The 18,538-nt window shown below is 45.5% G+C and overlaps 1 protein-coding gene across 6 annotated transcripts in view; it reads right to left on the bottom strand.

Moving 5' to 3' along the window:
- Positions 1 to 18,538, bottom strand: part of MTPAP (mitochondrial poly(A) polymerase) — a 119,185-nt gene that overhangs the window by 34,911 nt on the left and 65,736 nt on the right. For all 6 annotated transcript variants that reach the window (XM_064368527.1, XM_064368530.1, XM_064368528.1 and 3 more), the window contains one exon: positions 9,698 to 9,800. In XM_064368527.1, the coding sequence (XP_064224597.1) occupies positions 9,737 to 9,800 (64 nt within the window). In that variant the 3' untranslated portion in view covers positions 9,698 to 9,736. The remainder of the gene's footprint in view (positions 1 to 9,697; positions 9,801 to 18,538) is intronic.

Below are 18,538 nucleotides of genomic sequence, written 5' to 3'. Positions count from 1 at the left end.
TTAACTCGATGAAGCATAGTGCAGGTAAGTCATCTAGGCGGAAAAACTAACCCAATGGTTTAGCTGGCACACCATCACCATTCCTGTCCTCAGTGCATATGAAGGCATCTAAGAAGAGATACAATCTGCAAATGGGCAAAAGGAAAGGCAGTAGCTACCCCACATGCCTGTTGCTTCTAACCTTGAGATTACCACCCAAGGCAGTAGACTCTTGGGCTCCAGAGCAACTTCCATCTCTGGAGCATCAGTTCTTGAAGTCTGGCCTTGTGGAACCCTTGCGACACACTCGCTTAAGGTGCTTGTTTAGAATGCAGATTCCTGAGGCCCACCCGGACCTTCCATTTGATTCTTTTTTTTTTTTTTGAGATGGAGTCTCACTTTGTCACCCAGGCTGGAGGGCAGTGGTGCAATCTCTGCTCACCGGCTCACTGTAACCTCCGCCTGCCAGGTTCAAGCAATTCTTCTGCCTCAGACTCCAAAGTAGCTGGGACTACAGGCATGTGCCACTATGCCTGGCTATTTTTTGTATTTTTAGTAGAGATTGGGTATCACCATATTGGCCAGGCTGGTCTTGAACTCCTGACCTAGTGATCTGCCCACCTCGGCTTCCCAAAGTGCTGGGATTACACACATGAGCCACCATGCCTGATCCTTAGGTACACGAAATTCGTGACCCACTATGCTACAGGCTTGTCCTGAGCATGTCATGATAGAAGAGAAATGGAGGTAAATATCACAAGGTTTAATAACATAACAAACAAAAATCAGAAAGGGGAGGCAGAGGAAACTTGGGAGGAAGTTTGTGCTCCTCATCTTGTCAGTTGCAGCCCAGGGTGGATAAAGCATGAAACGCCAGTTTATATTGACTATTTCTAGCTAAATACAGAGTCCCCAGCATCAGCAAAAATAAATAAATAAATAGATAGATAAATAAGATATAAAAACCAGGCATGGAAGCTAAAAGAAGTGGGAGGAAGAATAAGGAGTTAAAAAGAAATAATTTAGACCAGGCACAGTGGCTCATGCCTGTAATCCCAGCACTTTGGGAGGCCAAGGTCATGCAATGGCGTCTAAAATGCAACAGTGGGATAAACAGATCTTCACATTAGTAGGAAATCTATTTCCCACCCTCCGAACACCTCATTCCCTATAAACCCAAGGCTCTCACAGGAAACTCCCTCACTCACATCCGAGGACGAGCCCTGGTTGCTTGGACATAACAAATCCCACGTCACCATTGCAGCTGTTGGCACTGGAATAGGTTGTCACTGTTGGGGCCAAAGAAAGATGGATGATGCTGACTTCCCTGCTTCTGAGACCCCCGCTACCAATGGTGTCCAGGGTGCTCAGGCTAGAGTGGCTCACCAGTGTGGGAAGAGGACAAGCTCCCCCTCTCCAGGGCTACAACTGACCAGGGCTGTCCCATGCCAGAATTGCCCTGGGCTCCCAGTGTCAGAGCTCTTTAGGTTCACTGCTAAGGACTTTCCCATTGGGCAAAATGCATTGCCCAGGATGACTGAGGAGGGGAGGCTCCAGCATCTGCTGCCGGAACCATGGTTCTCCTTTCATCTCTGGACTTGGCCAAGGGGCCTGACCACTGTCACATCAGTTTCCGCCCTTGGGGTAATTTTATCCAGAGAGCCTCAATTGCCTATATCTGTCACTGAGACTTGGTCAGGGCCATCCCAGCTTGTAATAGCACTTATTCTCCAGGAAGAAGGATTGATATCTGCCATTATCTTTCTCTGAAGACCTGTGAATTCCTAATGAACATTACCCTTGTCTCACACAGCAGCCATTAAGTTCTTCCTATCCATTAGGTGTTTTTAGGTGTTTGGTTTTCTAGGGGGTACAAAATTAATTTCAATCACATTGGATACCTTATGATAAATCTCTGCTGTCATTTGGGTAGAGGAAAGTAATCTATATCTTCTAAGGACAATAATATTTTAAATTCTCTTTGAAAAAGATCTCAATGAATTGTGGAAATTCTAAAAAAAACAACACCATAAGGGCTAATATAAAATGAAATCTTTAAGGCCAGGTGCAGTGGCTCATACCTGTAATCCCAGAACTTTGGGAGGCTGAGGCAGGCAGATCATGTGAGATCAGGAGTTCAAGACCAGCCTGGCCAACATAGTGAAACCCCATCTCTACTAAACACAGAATTAGCTGGGCATGGTGACGGGCGTCCGTAATCTCAGCTACTCAGGAGACTGAGGCAGGAGAATCCCTTGAACCTAGGAGGTGGAGGTTGCAGTGAGCTGAGATGGTGCCATTGCACGCCAGCCTGGGCAACAGAGCAAGACTGCGTCTCCCAAAAAAAAAAATTAATAAAAAAAAAATCTTTAACTAAATTGCTGAATAGAGTGGACAGCTTCTACAATGGCTCCTGGAGAACCTCACCTTTCGACATACATGCCTTTGCTCTTGTTTAATCCCCTCCCCTCAAGTGTGAGCTAGACCCACCTAGTGACTTGCTTCTAACAAAAAGAACATGGTGAAAGCAATGGATTGTCACTTTCAAGATTAGGTTACAAAAAAGATTCTGATTCTGAGTTTTCTCCTGTTATCTGGTCTGTCTCTGTCTGTCTCTGTCTGTCTCTCTCTGTCTCCCTCTCCCCTCCCCTTTACTCTGGGTGAAGCAAGCTTCCATGCTGTGAATAACCCTGTGGAAAGACCCGCAAAGAACTGGAGTCTGTGGCCAATCGTGAGTTTGGCTCTGAGGCCTGCCGACAGCCTCGTGAATGAGCTTGGGAGCAGTGTCCTCTATGAAGCCTCAAGAGGACTGCAGCCCCAGCCCACACCTTGATGTCAGTCTCTCTTTTGAGAGATCCTGTGTTTTCTTTAGGCTTATGAAGAGTCTCAGACACCCAGATTAACTGCAACTGCATCCTGATGCCTGCAAAACAAGAGCCTTGAAATGCATGTCTGCTGCTCTCATCCACTGTGTTTGGGGGTTATTTGTTACATAGCAATAGATAGCTAGTATACTGAGTATTGGTAATACAAGGAATTTGGCTTTATGTAAGACTCTGGCTTGAAGAGTGTTTGCACTCTCTGAAACCTTTGTTCATACGTGAAGGAAAAGTCAGTGACTCTGACCCAGGATGTCTCTCCCTGAGCCCCCCAGCTCCACGGCTGACTGACAGAGCATCTCTGGGTTAAATACCTTCACTTTCCTCGTCTTTAAAAAAGGTCTGATCGTTTCCACCCTACTTTTCAGAGTTACACCAGTAGAAATAATACATGTAAAACCACTTTCAGCAAGTGAAGGGCTTCACACACATGAAATGTTTTGTTTTTAGCAGCCAGTCCTGGCCCCATTGCCATTTTCTGTTCTTATTTTTCTAAATACATCCATCTCTTGTACAATCCCAATTGTGCCGTGTCGTGTTTAGCCTGAGAAATACGACCAACTGAAACTGTACACAACCTGGCAAAGCTAAACGCAGCATTGGGTTGCTACTGAAATGCAGTGAGTGTGTTTTCAAAGCGTGTTTCTCTCCTCTAGGGAGTCAGCTGTCAGAGGACATCCTGGCCTGTGGAGATGAGCACTTCCTCCCGGGAATCGGGGCGGAGCCAAGGTTGAGGTCTTTCCTGGTGTTACTCGTCTAACTGAAGCCTCTTTTCTGCTAAGCAAAGAAAGTGCCTCATGACTTCCTGCATCCTATTCTCCGGGGTGTCATCCTTGTAAGGAAATACTGACTTTAGAGAGGAAATGTGTTTGTGAAAATAGAAAAAATAATTAAATCATGTAAATCAAATAAGATGTATGAGGTTTATAAAGAAACTAAAGAATCAACTGAACCAAATCTCAATCCAATCGTATGAATATCTGACTTAGCTCAGTGAATTAACACAATTTATCAAGCAATAGGTGTCCAAAATGTTTCTGTGGTGTTTAGGCACTTGTGTGCATTTTGTGAAATGACTACAGTGAATTTGTAATACTTTGGTGATCAAAAACGGAAAGGAATCAATTAGAAAAGCCTTCAGTAAATAGTGCAGAGAGTGTTTTCTTACTTTTGCTAAAAGAAATGCAAAAATAATAAGCTTGAAATGGATGAGTGGGAATGAGTAGGATGGGAGGTGGGGATGGAAATGAGCCTTCTCAGAGTACAACTTTTTATATCATTTTGATTTTTGAAACATATAAATGTTTTACATATTCAAAAAACAAAATTAAATTCAAATGGATTTTTCAAATTCTAAAATTGAATGCAAACAGAAGCAAGTAAGCACAAATATATATATCAAATTTAAGAAGTAACCACAAAGAGAAAAAAAGTATTTCAAGTAACTTTTAATTTTACAAATCTTTTGATTCTGGCTAACTAAACTTACTTTTTTTTCTTCTTCCCTTTTTTTGCAGAGGTGGGATCTTGCTATGTTGCCCAGGATGGTCTGGAACTCCTGGCCTCAAGTGGTCCTCCCACCTCGACCTCCCAAAGTGCTGGGATTATAGGCACAAGCCATTGTGCTCAGCCCTTAACTTACTCTTATTTCTGACTGTCATCTATAATGGGATATGTGCTAAGGCCAAAAAGAATGGCAAATAAATTTGAAACTTGACTTACTAGTTTTGTTGATAGCAGTAATGTTGATATTTGTCATGGTTCATGTTACAGGTCAACTTTACCAGGCCATGTGGTGCCCAGACATTTAGTCACACACTCTCGGTGGGTCTGTGGGGGTGTTTCTAGGTGAGACTGACCTATGAGTTGGTAGAATGAATAAAAGCAGACTGCCCTCCCTCCTATGGGCGGGGCTTATCCAATCAGCTGAAGGCCTAAGCAGAACAAAAAGACTGACTCTCCCATGAATAAAAGAGAACTCCTCTTGCCTGACTGTCTCTGAGTTGGGAAATCATTCCTTTTCCTACATTCAGACTTAAACTGAAACATCGGTTCTATCAGGGTCTCAAGCCTGCTGGCCTTTGGCCTGGCTCTCCTGGGTCTTGCTGGCTGCAGATCTTGGGATTTGTCAGCCTCTGTAATTGCATGAGCCAGTTCTTTAGAGTAAATTTTTGTTTACTGTATATAAAGATATCTTATACATATGTTTATTGCATATATATATGTTTATTTACATGTTTATATATGTACATATAAACATTATATATGTTTGTTTGTTTTGAGATGGAGCCTCACCCTGTCACCTAGGCTGCAGTGCAGTGGGGCGATCTCAATGCAGTGGGGCGATCTCAGTTCACTGCAACCTCCACCTCCTGGCTTCAAGCGAGTCTTGTGCCACAGCCTCCTGAGTAGCTGGGATTGCAGGCATGTGCCACCACTCCTGGCTAATTTTTATATTTTTAGTAGAGATGAGGTTTCATCATGTTACCCAGACTGGTCTCAAACTAGTGGGCCTAAGTGATCCACCCACCTCAGCCTCCCAAAGTGCTGGGGTTACAGGCATGAGCCACCACACCTGGCTGATAAACATTATATATGTTTATATACATGTTTATAGATACACATATAAAAACACATACACACAAATCCTTTTGGCTCTGTTTCGTGGAAAACTCGAAGATATTATTGTAATTCTAAAACAGTTCTATTTTTATTTTGGATAAAGCAAATAAGGAACTATAATAATCTACTTAGGAAGCAAGGTTCTCTCTGTAAAAGAAAAGAGATAAAAATACAAAGTAAAGGAAGATGAGAGAAGCCCTATACCATGACATTTGTGCAGGAAATGTCATTAAGAACTCATGATCATGTTGAAAATGCATCTCCCAGCTTTGCTCACTAAAATGGCCAGAACACAACCAGTGCCCAGATTTTGGCTTCTAAGTGTCATTCCAACTAAAAGGAACCAGGGATCCCTGAAGAAATGGTTGACTTCAGATCTGGGTCAGAGAAAGCACAAGATGAGCCTGAGATGACTTGTGCCAGAAACGGGGTGCGGGGGGAGAGGGAGAGAGAAAGAGAAATAAAGGTGGAAGGAGAAAGGAAGCTCCTCTTTTACAGAATTCCAGCTAATAAATGTAGAAAAGATTCTCAAATTCAAAAAATCATTTTGCAGCTCTCAATATAATAATTGATTCAGGCAGAGATCTTCAGGGATGCTTCAACAGCTGGACACAATATTGTTAGTGACGAGGTATATATACAGTCTCAAAGTATTCCCCCTACAGATAATTTGACAGTCGAAGACAACAGCAAACTGCTTCCATACAATGGAGGGGTCTGGTGGTCACAGTCTTAGCCAAAATAGCAAACTTGCATCACAAATATTAGGACAACCTAATAGCATGTGCCTCTTGATGTGATGAAACCACAAGCCCTCAAGGTCAATTCTGTAATGTTCTTACCAATGTTGCTTAAGCTGAATCTAATCACACATTTAGACTTCAAGTACTCTTACAGGGAAAAAACAGGAGCTACCAGGGACATGGTAAACACCACCACGAAGAGACAACCAGATCAATCTGGAAGGCAGAATACGGCACAAGACCATTGGTCTGAGTTCTTCAAAAAATGAATCCCAAAAGATATAAAAGCATGTGGACTGTTCTATTATAAAGAAATTAAAGGGCAGTAACAGTCACGTGCAATGCTTGAACTTTAATAGGATCCTGAATTGCACAAAGGAATATATATTGCATGAGAAGATAGAATGAAATCATTCAATTTATTTATTTATTTAATTTTTGAGATGGAGTCTCACTGTGTTGCCCAGGCCAGAGTGCAGTGGTACAATCTTGGCTCACTGCAACCTCCGCCTTTTGGGTTGAAGCAGTTCTCCTACCTCAGCCTCCTGAGTAGCTGGGGCTACAGGCACGTGACACCATGCTCAGCTAATTTTTTATATTTTTAGTAGAGACGGGGTTTCACCATGTTGGCCAGGCTGGTCTTGAACTCCTTACCTCAGGTGATCCACCGGCCTCAGCCTCCCAAAGTGCTGGGATTACAGGCATGAGCCACCACACCTGGCCGAAGTTGTTCATTTTATTACGTATGACAATGATATTACATTAGGTAGGAAACCATTCTAATTTAAGGAGATGAACGCTGAAGTATTTAGAGGTGAACTGTTCTGATGACTACAATTTATTTTCAAATAATTAAGCAAAAAGAAGTGGATATATGTATATAAGTACACAGAAAAAAAGAGGGAGGGAGTAGCAGGGGGAGAGGAACAGAAAGGGAAAGGGAGAGAGGGGAGGGGGGAAGAGAGAGCGGTGCGCTCAAGTGTGTACTGGAGGGAGAACAAGCAAATGGGGCAAAATTGGTGACTCCGGTCCAAAAGTGTAAGAATTTCACTTTATGATTTTTTTCCATTTTTCTGCACGTTTGAATATTTTCAAAATGAGAAATTGGGAGGAAGGTCCTGATGATAATACTTGGAGAAAATCGAGTGAGGCTGCTGCAGGAAAGGTAATGATGAACCCGTGCTCTCAGATAAGAATAGCAACTTCCCCCACAGCTGGGGAGGAGCACAGCTGTCAGTCAGGGATCACCCTGTGAGGCTGTGTGCAGCACTAACGTGAAATGGCAAACCTAATCCACGTGCCCCGGGCCATTGCTACAAAAGCAGTGGGCGCTCTTCCTGGGCAGCCTCATGTTCCAGGGAGCCAAAGCTTGCAGCATGAGAGGGTTTCTTTTTGGAACAAGGGCCAAGGAGGGAAGTCAAGTCCAGGCTTGGCTTTGAGAGATCACTCGTCAGTTACACAAACAGGACGAGAAAGCAGCAAAGTGAGCGGCAGAAAGGAATGTGCAGCTGAAGGAAGAAACGTGGGCTCCGAGCTGGAAGCTTAATATAATTTTATACATAACAGCAATGTTTCCCAATTTCCGGGAGATATTTTGGCTCTTGTTGTTAACAGAGGACTTTCTGTAACCTCTCAGTGTGTTTCAGTTCTTTCACCTGCCTCTACCCTCTCTGCCCCCAACGTGCTCGTTGATTTCCAAGACCTCTGTACCCTCTCCCTCCTCCACATCACTAAAAGAAATCCTGTGCAGTTATTTTCTTCAATGCCTGCTCAGGGCTTTCAGGCCCAGACTTCCCTGAAAAGCCTCCTTCGTTACTTTTTGGAGGTTTTTTTGTTGTTTGCTTGTTTTTTGTTTTTGTTTTTTGAGACGGAATCAATCTCAGCTCACTGCAACCTCCACCTCCCAGGTTCAAGTGATTCTCCTGCCTCAGCCTCCTGGGTAGCTGGGATTATAGGTGTGTGCCACCACACCCAGCTAATTTTTTTGTATTTCTAGTAGAGATGGGGTTTCACCATGTTGGCCAGGCTGGTTTCTAACGCCTGACCTTGTGATCCACCTGCCTCTGCCTCCCAAAGTGCTAGGATTACATCATGAGGCTACTGGGGTTTTGAAAGAACCACATGTAAACCTAGAGATTCCCAACTGGGCACAAAGGATTATGGTTTCACAGTGTGAAACTGAATCACACATTTTTCAGGTTCTCTATTGAATTGACTATTTTTAATTTACTACAAGCAAAAACCTCATCCATGTTGAAAGGGTGTGGTCAAAGTTAACTGGTTTAAAATACACACAGAGGGTGGCACTCATCTTTTGGGTAGGAATCTATTTGTATTCCTGTGCTCAGCTGTGCCACAAGGGGTAGGTTCAGACGAGCAGATGCCGCCTGAGCAGTCATAAAAGAGAAGAGACCAGAAGCAGAGCGCCTTGCAGAATGCCCCACTGCTCCACTGCCTCCGTGAAATCTGTTGAATATCGCTTGTGGCTTTCCACAAACTAATTGCCTTGAAAAATCAGATTACGAATGTTATTGAGTCCAGGGATAAGATTGTTGCTTTTGTTAATCCAACAAGTCCCTTTCTCCATAAAACGTCCATGTGCCCGATGAGTACTCAATATATTTACACTTAATACCAGCTAAAACAATGTACACTCCTTTTTGTGCTTGGAACATGGTTTTGCCGGATGGTATCACAAGCTGGCTACATCTGCTTTCTGTTCCACCCTGGCTGCTGAGATGTTCAGAGCCAAATTTGAAGGCCACCTCTACCAATGCAATCAAAGCCTTATGACCTGCATTTGGGTTACTATTCTTATTTTTGCGTCCTCATAATTTCTTTTTTGTTGTTGTTTCTTTGTTTGTTTGTTTTTTGAGGTGGAGTCTCGCTCTGTCAGCAGGTTGGAGTGCAGTGGCGCGATCTCGGCTCACTGTAACCTCTGCCTCCCGGGTTCAAGCGATTCTCCTGCCTCAGTGACTCACGATTTCTTCTTACCTTGGTTCTAGCTCTGTAAGTTGCCTGGAATCCTCTTTGAATGAGGAGGTGTATAAAGGATGGGAAAACACCGGTTGAGCGTAAAACACAGGAGAGCTTGCTCAGGCTCCCGTTGCCCTCAGTTTGTATATTCATCAGGGGACCATAGGACGCTCTTTTTCCCTATTCAGGAACAGCAAGATGCACACTGGCAAGCCTGAGCCATAATCCTATATAAGAGCAGCACATGTATGGAGAGCAGCTCTCTATAAATGCAAATATTCTGCAGCAATTTTCCCCATTGCTGTTGGGGAAAGCCAATAAACAAAGCAGCCATTGTGGCATTTTATGATGCACAGACTACATCAAGGAACAAGCTGGTGCCGCAGAACATTCGCTGCCGAAGGTATCAGACACACAGACATTTCCATAATGCACAGACTGCACCCAGACACACCTGAGAGAAACAGGAACCGGGCCAGAGACTTGATAGTCACTTACTTTGTAATCTCCATGTGACTACTCTGTAATGAAGCCATCTTATTCCATTTCACACACAAAGAAACTGAGCTTCATAGGAAATGAATTGTCCAAGGTCAAGTAACTGCAAGAAAATGGCAAAGCAAGAGTTAAAATCAAGGTGTAGTCCAGGCATGGTAGCTGATGCCGCTAATCCCAGCACTTTGGAGGCTTATGTGGAAGGCTAGGAGTTTGAGACCAGCCTGGGCAACATAGCAAGACCCCATCTCTATAAAAAGTGAAGGAAAAAATAATGCTGGGTGTGGTGGCATACATCTGTACTTCCTGCTACTGACTACTCAGGAGGCTGAGGCAGAAGTATCACTTCAGCCCAGGAATATGAGGCTGTAGTGAGCTGTGATCATACCACTGCACTCCAGCCTGGGTGACAGAGTGAGACCCTGTCTCTAAAAACAACAGCATCAAACAAAACAGCAGCAATAGGCCAGGTGCAGTGCCTCACGCCTATAACCCCAGCACTTCGGGAGGCCGAGGCAGGCAGATCCCCTGAGGTTGGGAGTTCAAGACCAGCCTGAACAATTTGGAGAAATGCTGTCTCTACTAAAAATAGAAAATCAGCCAGGCGTGGTGGCACATGCCTGTAATCCCAGCTACTTGGGAGGCTGAGGCAGGAGGCGGAGGTTGCAGAGATCACACCATTGCACTCCAGCCTGGGCTGCAAGAGTGAAACTCTGTCTCAAAGAAAACAGCAGCAATAAAAGACATGGTGCATCTGATTTCAAAGTCCTGACTCACTGCAGTGTGCCTAAAGCTCCCATTCAGTGCCTATCTTTGCCCATTTCCCCCAAGTCACATGCATGAATGTCACTTTCCCTTTGAAACAGCCTCTTCCTGACGAGGCTGCTACATGAAGTCTATAAAGCATTTTAATTCTTTGGAGTAAGCGAACCTTAAAAACACAAAGCCACGTGGAATGAGGCCAAGGAACCACTGGATAGCTGCCCAGCTTGATTTTGGGTCCCTGTGAGAATTGGGAAGCAAATGTCAAAGAACAGATCCTGCCCTCTGGCACCCATGGATGTCACAAAAAATTCATGGAAGCTCTAGAGAAATCCCTCTGCCTGTGTAAGACTTTTGCAACCCTAATATGTAAGTGCTGCCCTGTGGCTGGCCACTGCGGTGGCCACAGTGCTAATGCCAGTGCCCCACACTGTTCAGCTCCGAGGTCCCTCACCTCCTACCTCCCTCCTACCCAGCCAGGGCTGCTGACACTTTGGGAACTGCCCTGACCAGTGGATGCGACACACTCTGAGCTCCCTGCAGACCCCTCGGCAAACCTGCTTCAGAGCTGGTGCCTGTCACATCTCACGTCCCTCGGAGCTGTCTCAGATGGCGTGTCCTAAAATATCTATGTTCCCCTCCAAAGAGAATGTTTGTGCTCCTCTTTTTCCAGTAAGTTTCCAATCCTTTCCCCTTTCTTGTGGCTCCCGCTGCTTCCATGCTGATATTACTAGCACTGGTCTCAGTTCCTCATCTGTGCCAAGCTGTCTCCCATCACCCAGTCTTTGCGTGGGCTGTTCCCTCTGCCTGGGACGGCAGAACACGTGCCTGTCAAATAATTTGGATGTTTGTCCCCTCTAAATCTCATGTTGCAATGTGACCTCCAGGACAGATGTGGTGGCTCACACCTGCAATCTCAACACTTTGGAAGGCTGAGGTGGGCGGATCATCTGAAGTCAGGAGTTCTAAGACTAGCTTGGCCAACGTGGTGAAATTCCATGTCTACTAAAGATACGAAAATTAACCAGCTGTAGTGGCACATGCCTATAGTCCCAGCTACTCAGGAGGCTGAGGCAGGAGAACTACTTGAATCCAGGAGGCAGATGTTGCAGTGAGCCAAGATCGTGCCATTGCACTCCAGCCTGGGCAACAGAGTGAGACTCCATCTTGAAAAAAAAAAAAAGAAAGAAAGAAAAAAAGAAATATAACCTCCAATGTTGGAGGTGAGGGCCTAGTGGGAGGTGTTCGGGTCATGGGGGGCGGATCCCTTATGAATGTCTTGGTGCCCTCCCCACGGTCCCCATGGTCATGAGTTCACATGAGATCTGGTTGTTAAAAAGAATTTGGCTCCTCTCTCTCTCTCCCTCTCTCTCTTTCTCTCTCTCTCTCGCTCCCTCTCTCACCATGTGACATGACTGCTCTCCCTTCACCTTCCATGGAAGCTTCCTGAGGCCCTCACCAGAAATAGATGCTGGTGCCATGCTTCCTGTACAGCCTGCAGAACCGTGAGCCAAACAAATCTCTTTTCTTTGTAAATTACTCAGCCTCAGGTATTCCTTTATAGTAACACAAAACAGACTAACACACCTGCCCCAGGTTCCCTCCCTGGCTCTGACTTCCTGGGAGCTCTTCTAGGTAAGTCATCTCCTCTGAGCGGAGCTTTTGACTTCTTTAGGCAGTTAGGCCTCTGCTCTGAAGTCCTATTACACCCTCGGGGTCTTTAACTTTCATCACCTTGTCACTGCTACTGATTGTCTGTCTGTCCTGCTGGCCTCCTGGCCCTCTGAGGGCAGGAGCCTCACCTGTGCTGGCCGCTGCTCCATAGCTCAACAGTGGCTGGCACAGAGCAGAGGCTCGATCAATGTCTGATGGATGAATGAGTGATCCTCTTAAAGAATGAAGATCTAACTCAGACTGATGCTGTCACAATGGTAATCATAATATGTCCACAGATTCATGCAGTTCTTCACATCGTTTAAAAAGTGCTTTCTCCGAGCACTTTGGGAGGCTGAGGCGGGTGGATCACCTGAGGCCAGGAGTTCAAGACCAGCCTGACCAACATGGTGAAAGGCCCATCTCTATTAAATACAAAAAATTAGCTGGGCATGGTGGCACACGCCTGTAATCCCAGCTACTTGGGAGGCTGAGGCAGGAGAATCACTTGAACCTGGGAGGCAGAGTTTGCAGTGAGCTGAGATAGTGCCATTGCACTCCAGCCTGGGCAACAGAGCAAAACTCAGTCTCAAAAAAAAAAAAACAAAAAAAAAAACAGTGCTTTAGCCTATATTATTTTTATAACCCTTTAAAGTATGTGTTTCTTATAGAAGCCTTGTCTTTTTCAAATCTTTTATTCTTCCTAGTATATTTTTTGCTTTGGAATTGATATCAAGTCCCATCCCCCTATAATTTTTCATTTATAACTGATGTTCATTTAGCCACTTGTTTTTTGAGAGGGAGTTTTGCTCTTGTTGCCCAGGCTGCAGTGCAATGGCACAATCTTGGCTCACTGCAACCTCCACCTCCCAGGTTCAAGCGATTCTCCTGCCTCAGCCTCCTGAGTAGCTGGGATTACAGGCATGCATCACCACACCCAGCTAATATTGTATTTTTAGTAGAGATGGGGTTTCACCATGTTGGTCAGGCTGCTCTCAAATTCCTGACCTCAGGTGATCTGCCCACCTCAGCCTCCCAAAGTGCTGGGATTACAGGCGTGAGCCACTGTGCCTGGCCATCATTTAGCCACTTTACCTAAGATAGCTTATTAAAAATTCAGAAACGTCTTATGATCCCAATTTTATACCTGAGAAAAATAAGGTCCCCTTGGCTAGTCAAAGAGAGGCCCAACTAAGCCTGGGCTGTCTGACTTCAGGGTCACGGTCTCCGCAGTGAGCTTCACTCACTTTTAGTCACTGGACAGCTCCTGATGCACCCTTCCAAGTTCATGTTACCATTGGTGACCAGCCCACAGTCTAATTCCACTCTAGTCCTACTCACACACCCACATGACAGGAGCATGGTAAACCAGAGGCTTTCTAGATTTTCACTCTGTGCGTTTCACCACAGGGCAAAATACATGTCATTTTAAATGTCGGCATTTTCAGCAGAACCAAAACTGACAAGAATGAATGGCATGGTTGAAGTTGCTTTTGCCAAAGCATATGAAAATGGTCAATTTCCTACCAAAAGAAAGTGGAAACATAGTTTGAATACAGAAATATAACCCAGATCATCCTAACGGCAGCTCTCCAAACCCCAAGTGGCCCTCAGACCCACCTTGACTGTTACTGGGTAGTAATTTTTTTTTTTTGAAATGGAGTTTTGCTCTGTCTTTCAGGCTGGAGCGCAATGGCACAATCTCAGCTGACTGCAACATCCACCTCCCGGGCTCAAGCAATTCTCCTCCCAAGTAGCTGGGATTACAGGTGCACATCACCACACCCAGCTAATTTTTATATTATTAGTAGAAGCAGGGTGTCACCATGTTGGCCAGGCTGGTCTCGATCTCCTGACCTCAGGTGATCTGCCTGCCTTGGCCTCCCAAAGTGCTGGGATAAAGATGTGAGCCAACCCACCCGGTCAGGGTTACTAGTTTTTCAGATTGATAAGACATGGGCTAGAATTGAAGCCAAGTTCAGACAACCCAAGTGTGAAGATCCACCTCAGCTCTAATGTCGGTGGCTTTCATGGTGGAAAAGGGTATTTGTCCCTCCTGGGAGATGCTGCTGTTAGTGTAGCACGTGCAACCCCTGGACTGTGGCTTGGCACAGGGATAGGCGATCAATCATTGTCTTATGGGTGAGTGAGTGATCCTCTTAAAGAATGAAGATCCAACTCAGACTGATGTTGTCACAGTGGTAATCATAAAGTGTCCACAGATTTATGCAGTTCTTCATAGTTTAAAAAGTACTTTCTCCCAGCACTTTGGGAGGCCGACGCAGGTAGATCACCTGAAGCCAGGAGTCCAAGACCAGGCTGACCAACATGGTGAAACCCCATCTCTACTAAATACAAAAAAAAAAGCTCTCCAGGGCTAACCTTGAAGCCATCCCATGCTTTCTCTTAATTAAATGAATAAATGTTGGGATGGGTACAGTGTCTCATATCTGTGATCCCAGCACTTTTTTGTTTTGAGTCAGAATCTCGCTCCATCGCCAGGCTGGAGTGCAGTGGCACGATCTCGGCTCACTGCAACCTCTGACTCCCAGGTTCAAGTGATTCTCCTGCCTTAGCCTCCCAAGCAGTTGGGATTACAGGTATGCACCACCATGCCTGGCTAATTTTTGTATTTTTTAGTAGAGACAGTTTCACCATGTTGGCCAGAATGGTCTCTATCTCTTGACCTTGTGATCTGCCCACCTCAGCCTCCCAAAATGCTGGGATTACAAGCATAAGCCACCACGCCTGGCCAATCCCAGCACTTTGGGAGGCTGAGGCAGGAGGATGACTTGTGGCCAGGAATTCGAGACCAACCCTGGCAGCATAGTGAGATCCTGTCTCTACAAAAAAAAAAGTTTAAAAATTAGCCGGGTGTGGTGGTTCACACCTGTTGTTTCAGGTACTCAGGAGGCTAAGATGGGAAGATTGCTTGAGCCCAGAAGTTTGAGGCTGCAGGGAGTTATGAGTGCATCACTGCACTGCAGCCTGGGCAACAGACTAAGACTCTGTCTTAAATAAACACTAAATAAATAAAGCATGTTAATTTAATGTAATCTGACAAATAACAGTGGACTGAAATACCATCTCCTGGTGCCTGTCATCCTCAGAGTGGGCTGACATGAAACACATTCATTATGGGCTGAGTGCAGTGGCTCACACCTATAATCCCAGCATTTTGGGAGGGCAAGGCAGGCTGATACTTGAGGTTAGGAAATTAAGACCACCCTGGCCAATGTGGCGAAACCTCGTCTCTACTAAAATTACAAAACTTAGCTGGGCATGGTGATGGGCACCTGTAATCCCAGCTACTCAGGAGGCTGAGGCAGGAGTATCACTTGAACTCTGGAGGCAGAGGTTGTAGTGAGCTGAGATTTCAGCACTGCACTCCAGCCTGGGTGACAGAGTGAGACTCCGTCTCAAAAAAGAAAAAGAAAAAAAGAAAAGAATGTGAAAAAGAAAGACGTTTACCATGGGGAAGTGGCACTGGCGTGACCTGAGGAGCAGAAGCTTCGGCCAGTCTCCCAGAGCAGGAGCGAATGGGCTATTCCCCTTTCTCCACTGGGGAATTGCTCAGAAACAACAAGCAAAACAAGAAACAGAAACACAACTGGAAGTCAGCTGTCCCCTGAAGCCTGGTGGTGAGGAAGGGCTATGGAAAGAGGGGCAAGAAGTCCTCCAGGCTCAGAGACTCCCTACCCGAGGAGCACACACACCCATCTCACATCTGAGAAAACACGGACAGGTGTCGGACCAGGGCTGGGGCCTTACGCTGAAATCTTGAGACCCAAAAAAGGCAGCACAGGATGGGGAAAGGTATGGACAAGGCCTGATTCCAGGACATGGTGGGGAAATGTTTACAGGAACTCACAGGCTCTGGTGAAAGGATTCCTGCTAGCCTTGAACATAATTCAGATCGTCCCAGAAGCGTTAATAGCTTCCAGAGGAAGAACTCTCCTCATCCAAAGATGAGAAATAACTGAGAAAGAACCCACTCAGCAATTGATGCTGGATAATCGGGTCCCAGCTCCTCTAATATAGGCCATAACTCACTGTTCTGGCCACGTGGTCCTCTGGCAGCCCTAGACAAGGCCCTGCCCCAGCCTTGCTCTTGACCTGTCAGGAAGTGATGCAGGGAGCACTCTGCACTCCCAGAAGGCTGTGGCCTGAAGCCAAGGGGAGGAAATCCACCTCTGCAAGAGGACTCTAGGACGCAAGATGTGTTTCAACCCATCCCTGGAACCACCCACCTCTCAACTTATTGTTACATCGAATAAAGGCTAAGTTTTTTAATAGGTATTTTCAGTTACTTGCAGCCAAAAGCATCATAATGAAAAGTGGTATAGAATGTGCCATTTGTGAAATATAAACAGATAAACTAACAAATAAATAATGCAAACACATATGCTTACACGTGCATAAACTACAGAACCATAAATGAGAAACTAGGAGAAGTGTTGCCTTGGGGGAAGAAAACAGTCTCATGGGGATAAGGTGAAAGTAGGTCCTTTTGTCCACTTTGGAATTTTTAAAATTTTTATTTATTTATTTTTTTGAGACAGGGTCTTGTGTTTCGCAGGCTGGAGCACAGTGGTGTGATCATGGCTCATTGCAGCCTCGAACTCCTGGGCTTAAACGATCCTCCTACCTCAGCCTCCCAAGCAGCTGCAACTACAGGTGCACCATGATCCCCTGCTGATTTTTTTAATTTTTGTAGAGATGAGGGTCTCACTATGTTCCCAAGGTTGGCCTTGAACTCTTAGGCTCAAGTGATCCTCCCACCTCAGCCTCCCAAAGTGCTGGGACTACAGGTGTGAGCCACAGAGCCCAGCACTTTGGAGATGTTTTTCCTCTGGATATACTACCTAGTCAAAATAAGTATATATATTTTTTAAATCAGGAGATTCTCATTGCAAATAATTGCTGCTTTGCTCTCAGGGTTCCAGGCTATAAACAGGCTGACCCACTTTGGGCAAGGCATACACATGTCTCCAATCCTTGCCTTTTCAGCCTCTCCCATTTGCCTTCCATTTCTGCACATGGTGCTGACTGCCAGACACTGCCCCAGCTCCTCTGATATTAGCTGCAATTCCTGGTCCTCAGGGAACTCGAGGCAAGGCGTTGCCTCCAGGACCTCTGGTTGGTGCTGGCCCATCTCCACCAGCTTTGCTTGAGGCCTCTCCGGAAGCAAATCTGACCCTGGGTGTATTTTCCTCATTCGGAAGACTGTGACTCCAAGTTGAATAAACACGTGCCCAGCAATCCCAGGAGACACCACAGGCAGGACTGAGTGCTGCGAGGGGCGCGTGGACTGTGAATATGAAATGAGCTGCTGATGGAAACGAAAAAGTCTTTGCAAGTCAGCTGGTAGCTCCTGAGGAGATGATTTTCTCCCCGAGTAGATGGAGAAGCCATGAACTTTTGGGAGAAAAACAGTGCCCAGCACAGGCACTAAACACAAGGATGCCCAGAGCAGAAGTTGGCCATTCTGTCCATGATGACCAGGTTGCACAGGATTCCAAAACACAGACTCGAGAGTTGTCTAGGTTGAGGGTGAAGAAACACAGTGGCCTGTGGGCCTGAAGGTTTACTCTTGCTTCTCTGAAAAGTGGGGGCGTGGGGAGCTGGGAGCGCATCCTGCGGAGGGGAGGGGGCTTCTGAAGCCACAGGCTGAAAGACAGCTTGGTTCTTCCCCACGTGGGCTGGGAGACTCACATCTAAAATCTACTTCATAGTTTATATTCTAGGGTAGTAAATATCTTCCTTCACTTTTTTTTCGGGGGGCGTGGTGATATGGGAAGGGAAAAGAGACCAATAACAAGTGATTTGATGCTCTAATAATATTTAACAACCCTTGAATTAGGTGTCTGCACTGTATTGAAAGAAAATATTTGGCCATTGGATTAAAACCTAAAAGCCCTTAGAATAACAATAAATAAAGTACAGTTCTGACTACCCAAAACACAGTGAACGTGTGCCCCAGGAGAGGTCTGCAGGCTTGATCCAGAAGTGCAAATGCAAGCCTAAGATCTCTTTGAAGTCTTATGCTTGGTCTTTGAAATTCATCCAGTTTTGCCTTCTACCCATGAATGTTTATTTTAATATGAAAATCATGCGTTTTCTCCTCTAAAAATCACTCAGTCAAACCCAACGCTCTAGGAGGGTGTGGCAGGAGAACACATGGCCCAGTTTCAGATGCCCAGGGATTTGAATCACCAGGTGTCCAGAATCGCCAGGCACATTTAGACAAAGGCTGGTTGGCGATTGGGTTGCCATAGATGGCAAGGGCAGGGAGCACAGGTGCCAGGCTCTGGGTGATGGCCAGAGACACTACACAGCACCTTTCATCAAAGAACTAGGAAAAAGTAATTATACTGGGAGTCACACACACAGGCTTACAGGACCTCTAAAATCCTTGGCATCCTGGTT

Source organism: Aotus nancymaae, unplaced genomic scaffold, assembly GCF_030222135.1.
Source record: "Aotus nancymaae isolate 86718 unplaced genomic scaffold, 86718_ANA_hifiasm-v0.15.2.pri h1tg000077l, whole genome shotgun sequence".
NCBI classification, from domain to species: Eukaryota; Metazoa; Chordata; class Mammalia; order Primates; family Aotidae; genus Aotus; species Aotus nancymaae.
The sequence above is the reverse complement of the archived record's forward strand: the minus strand, read 5'-3'. Positions and strand labels throughout refer to the sequence as shown.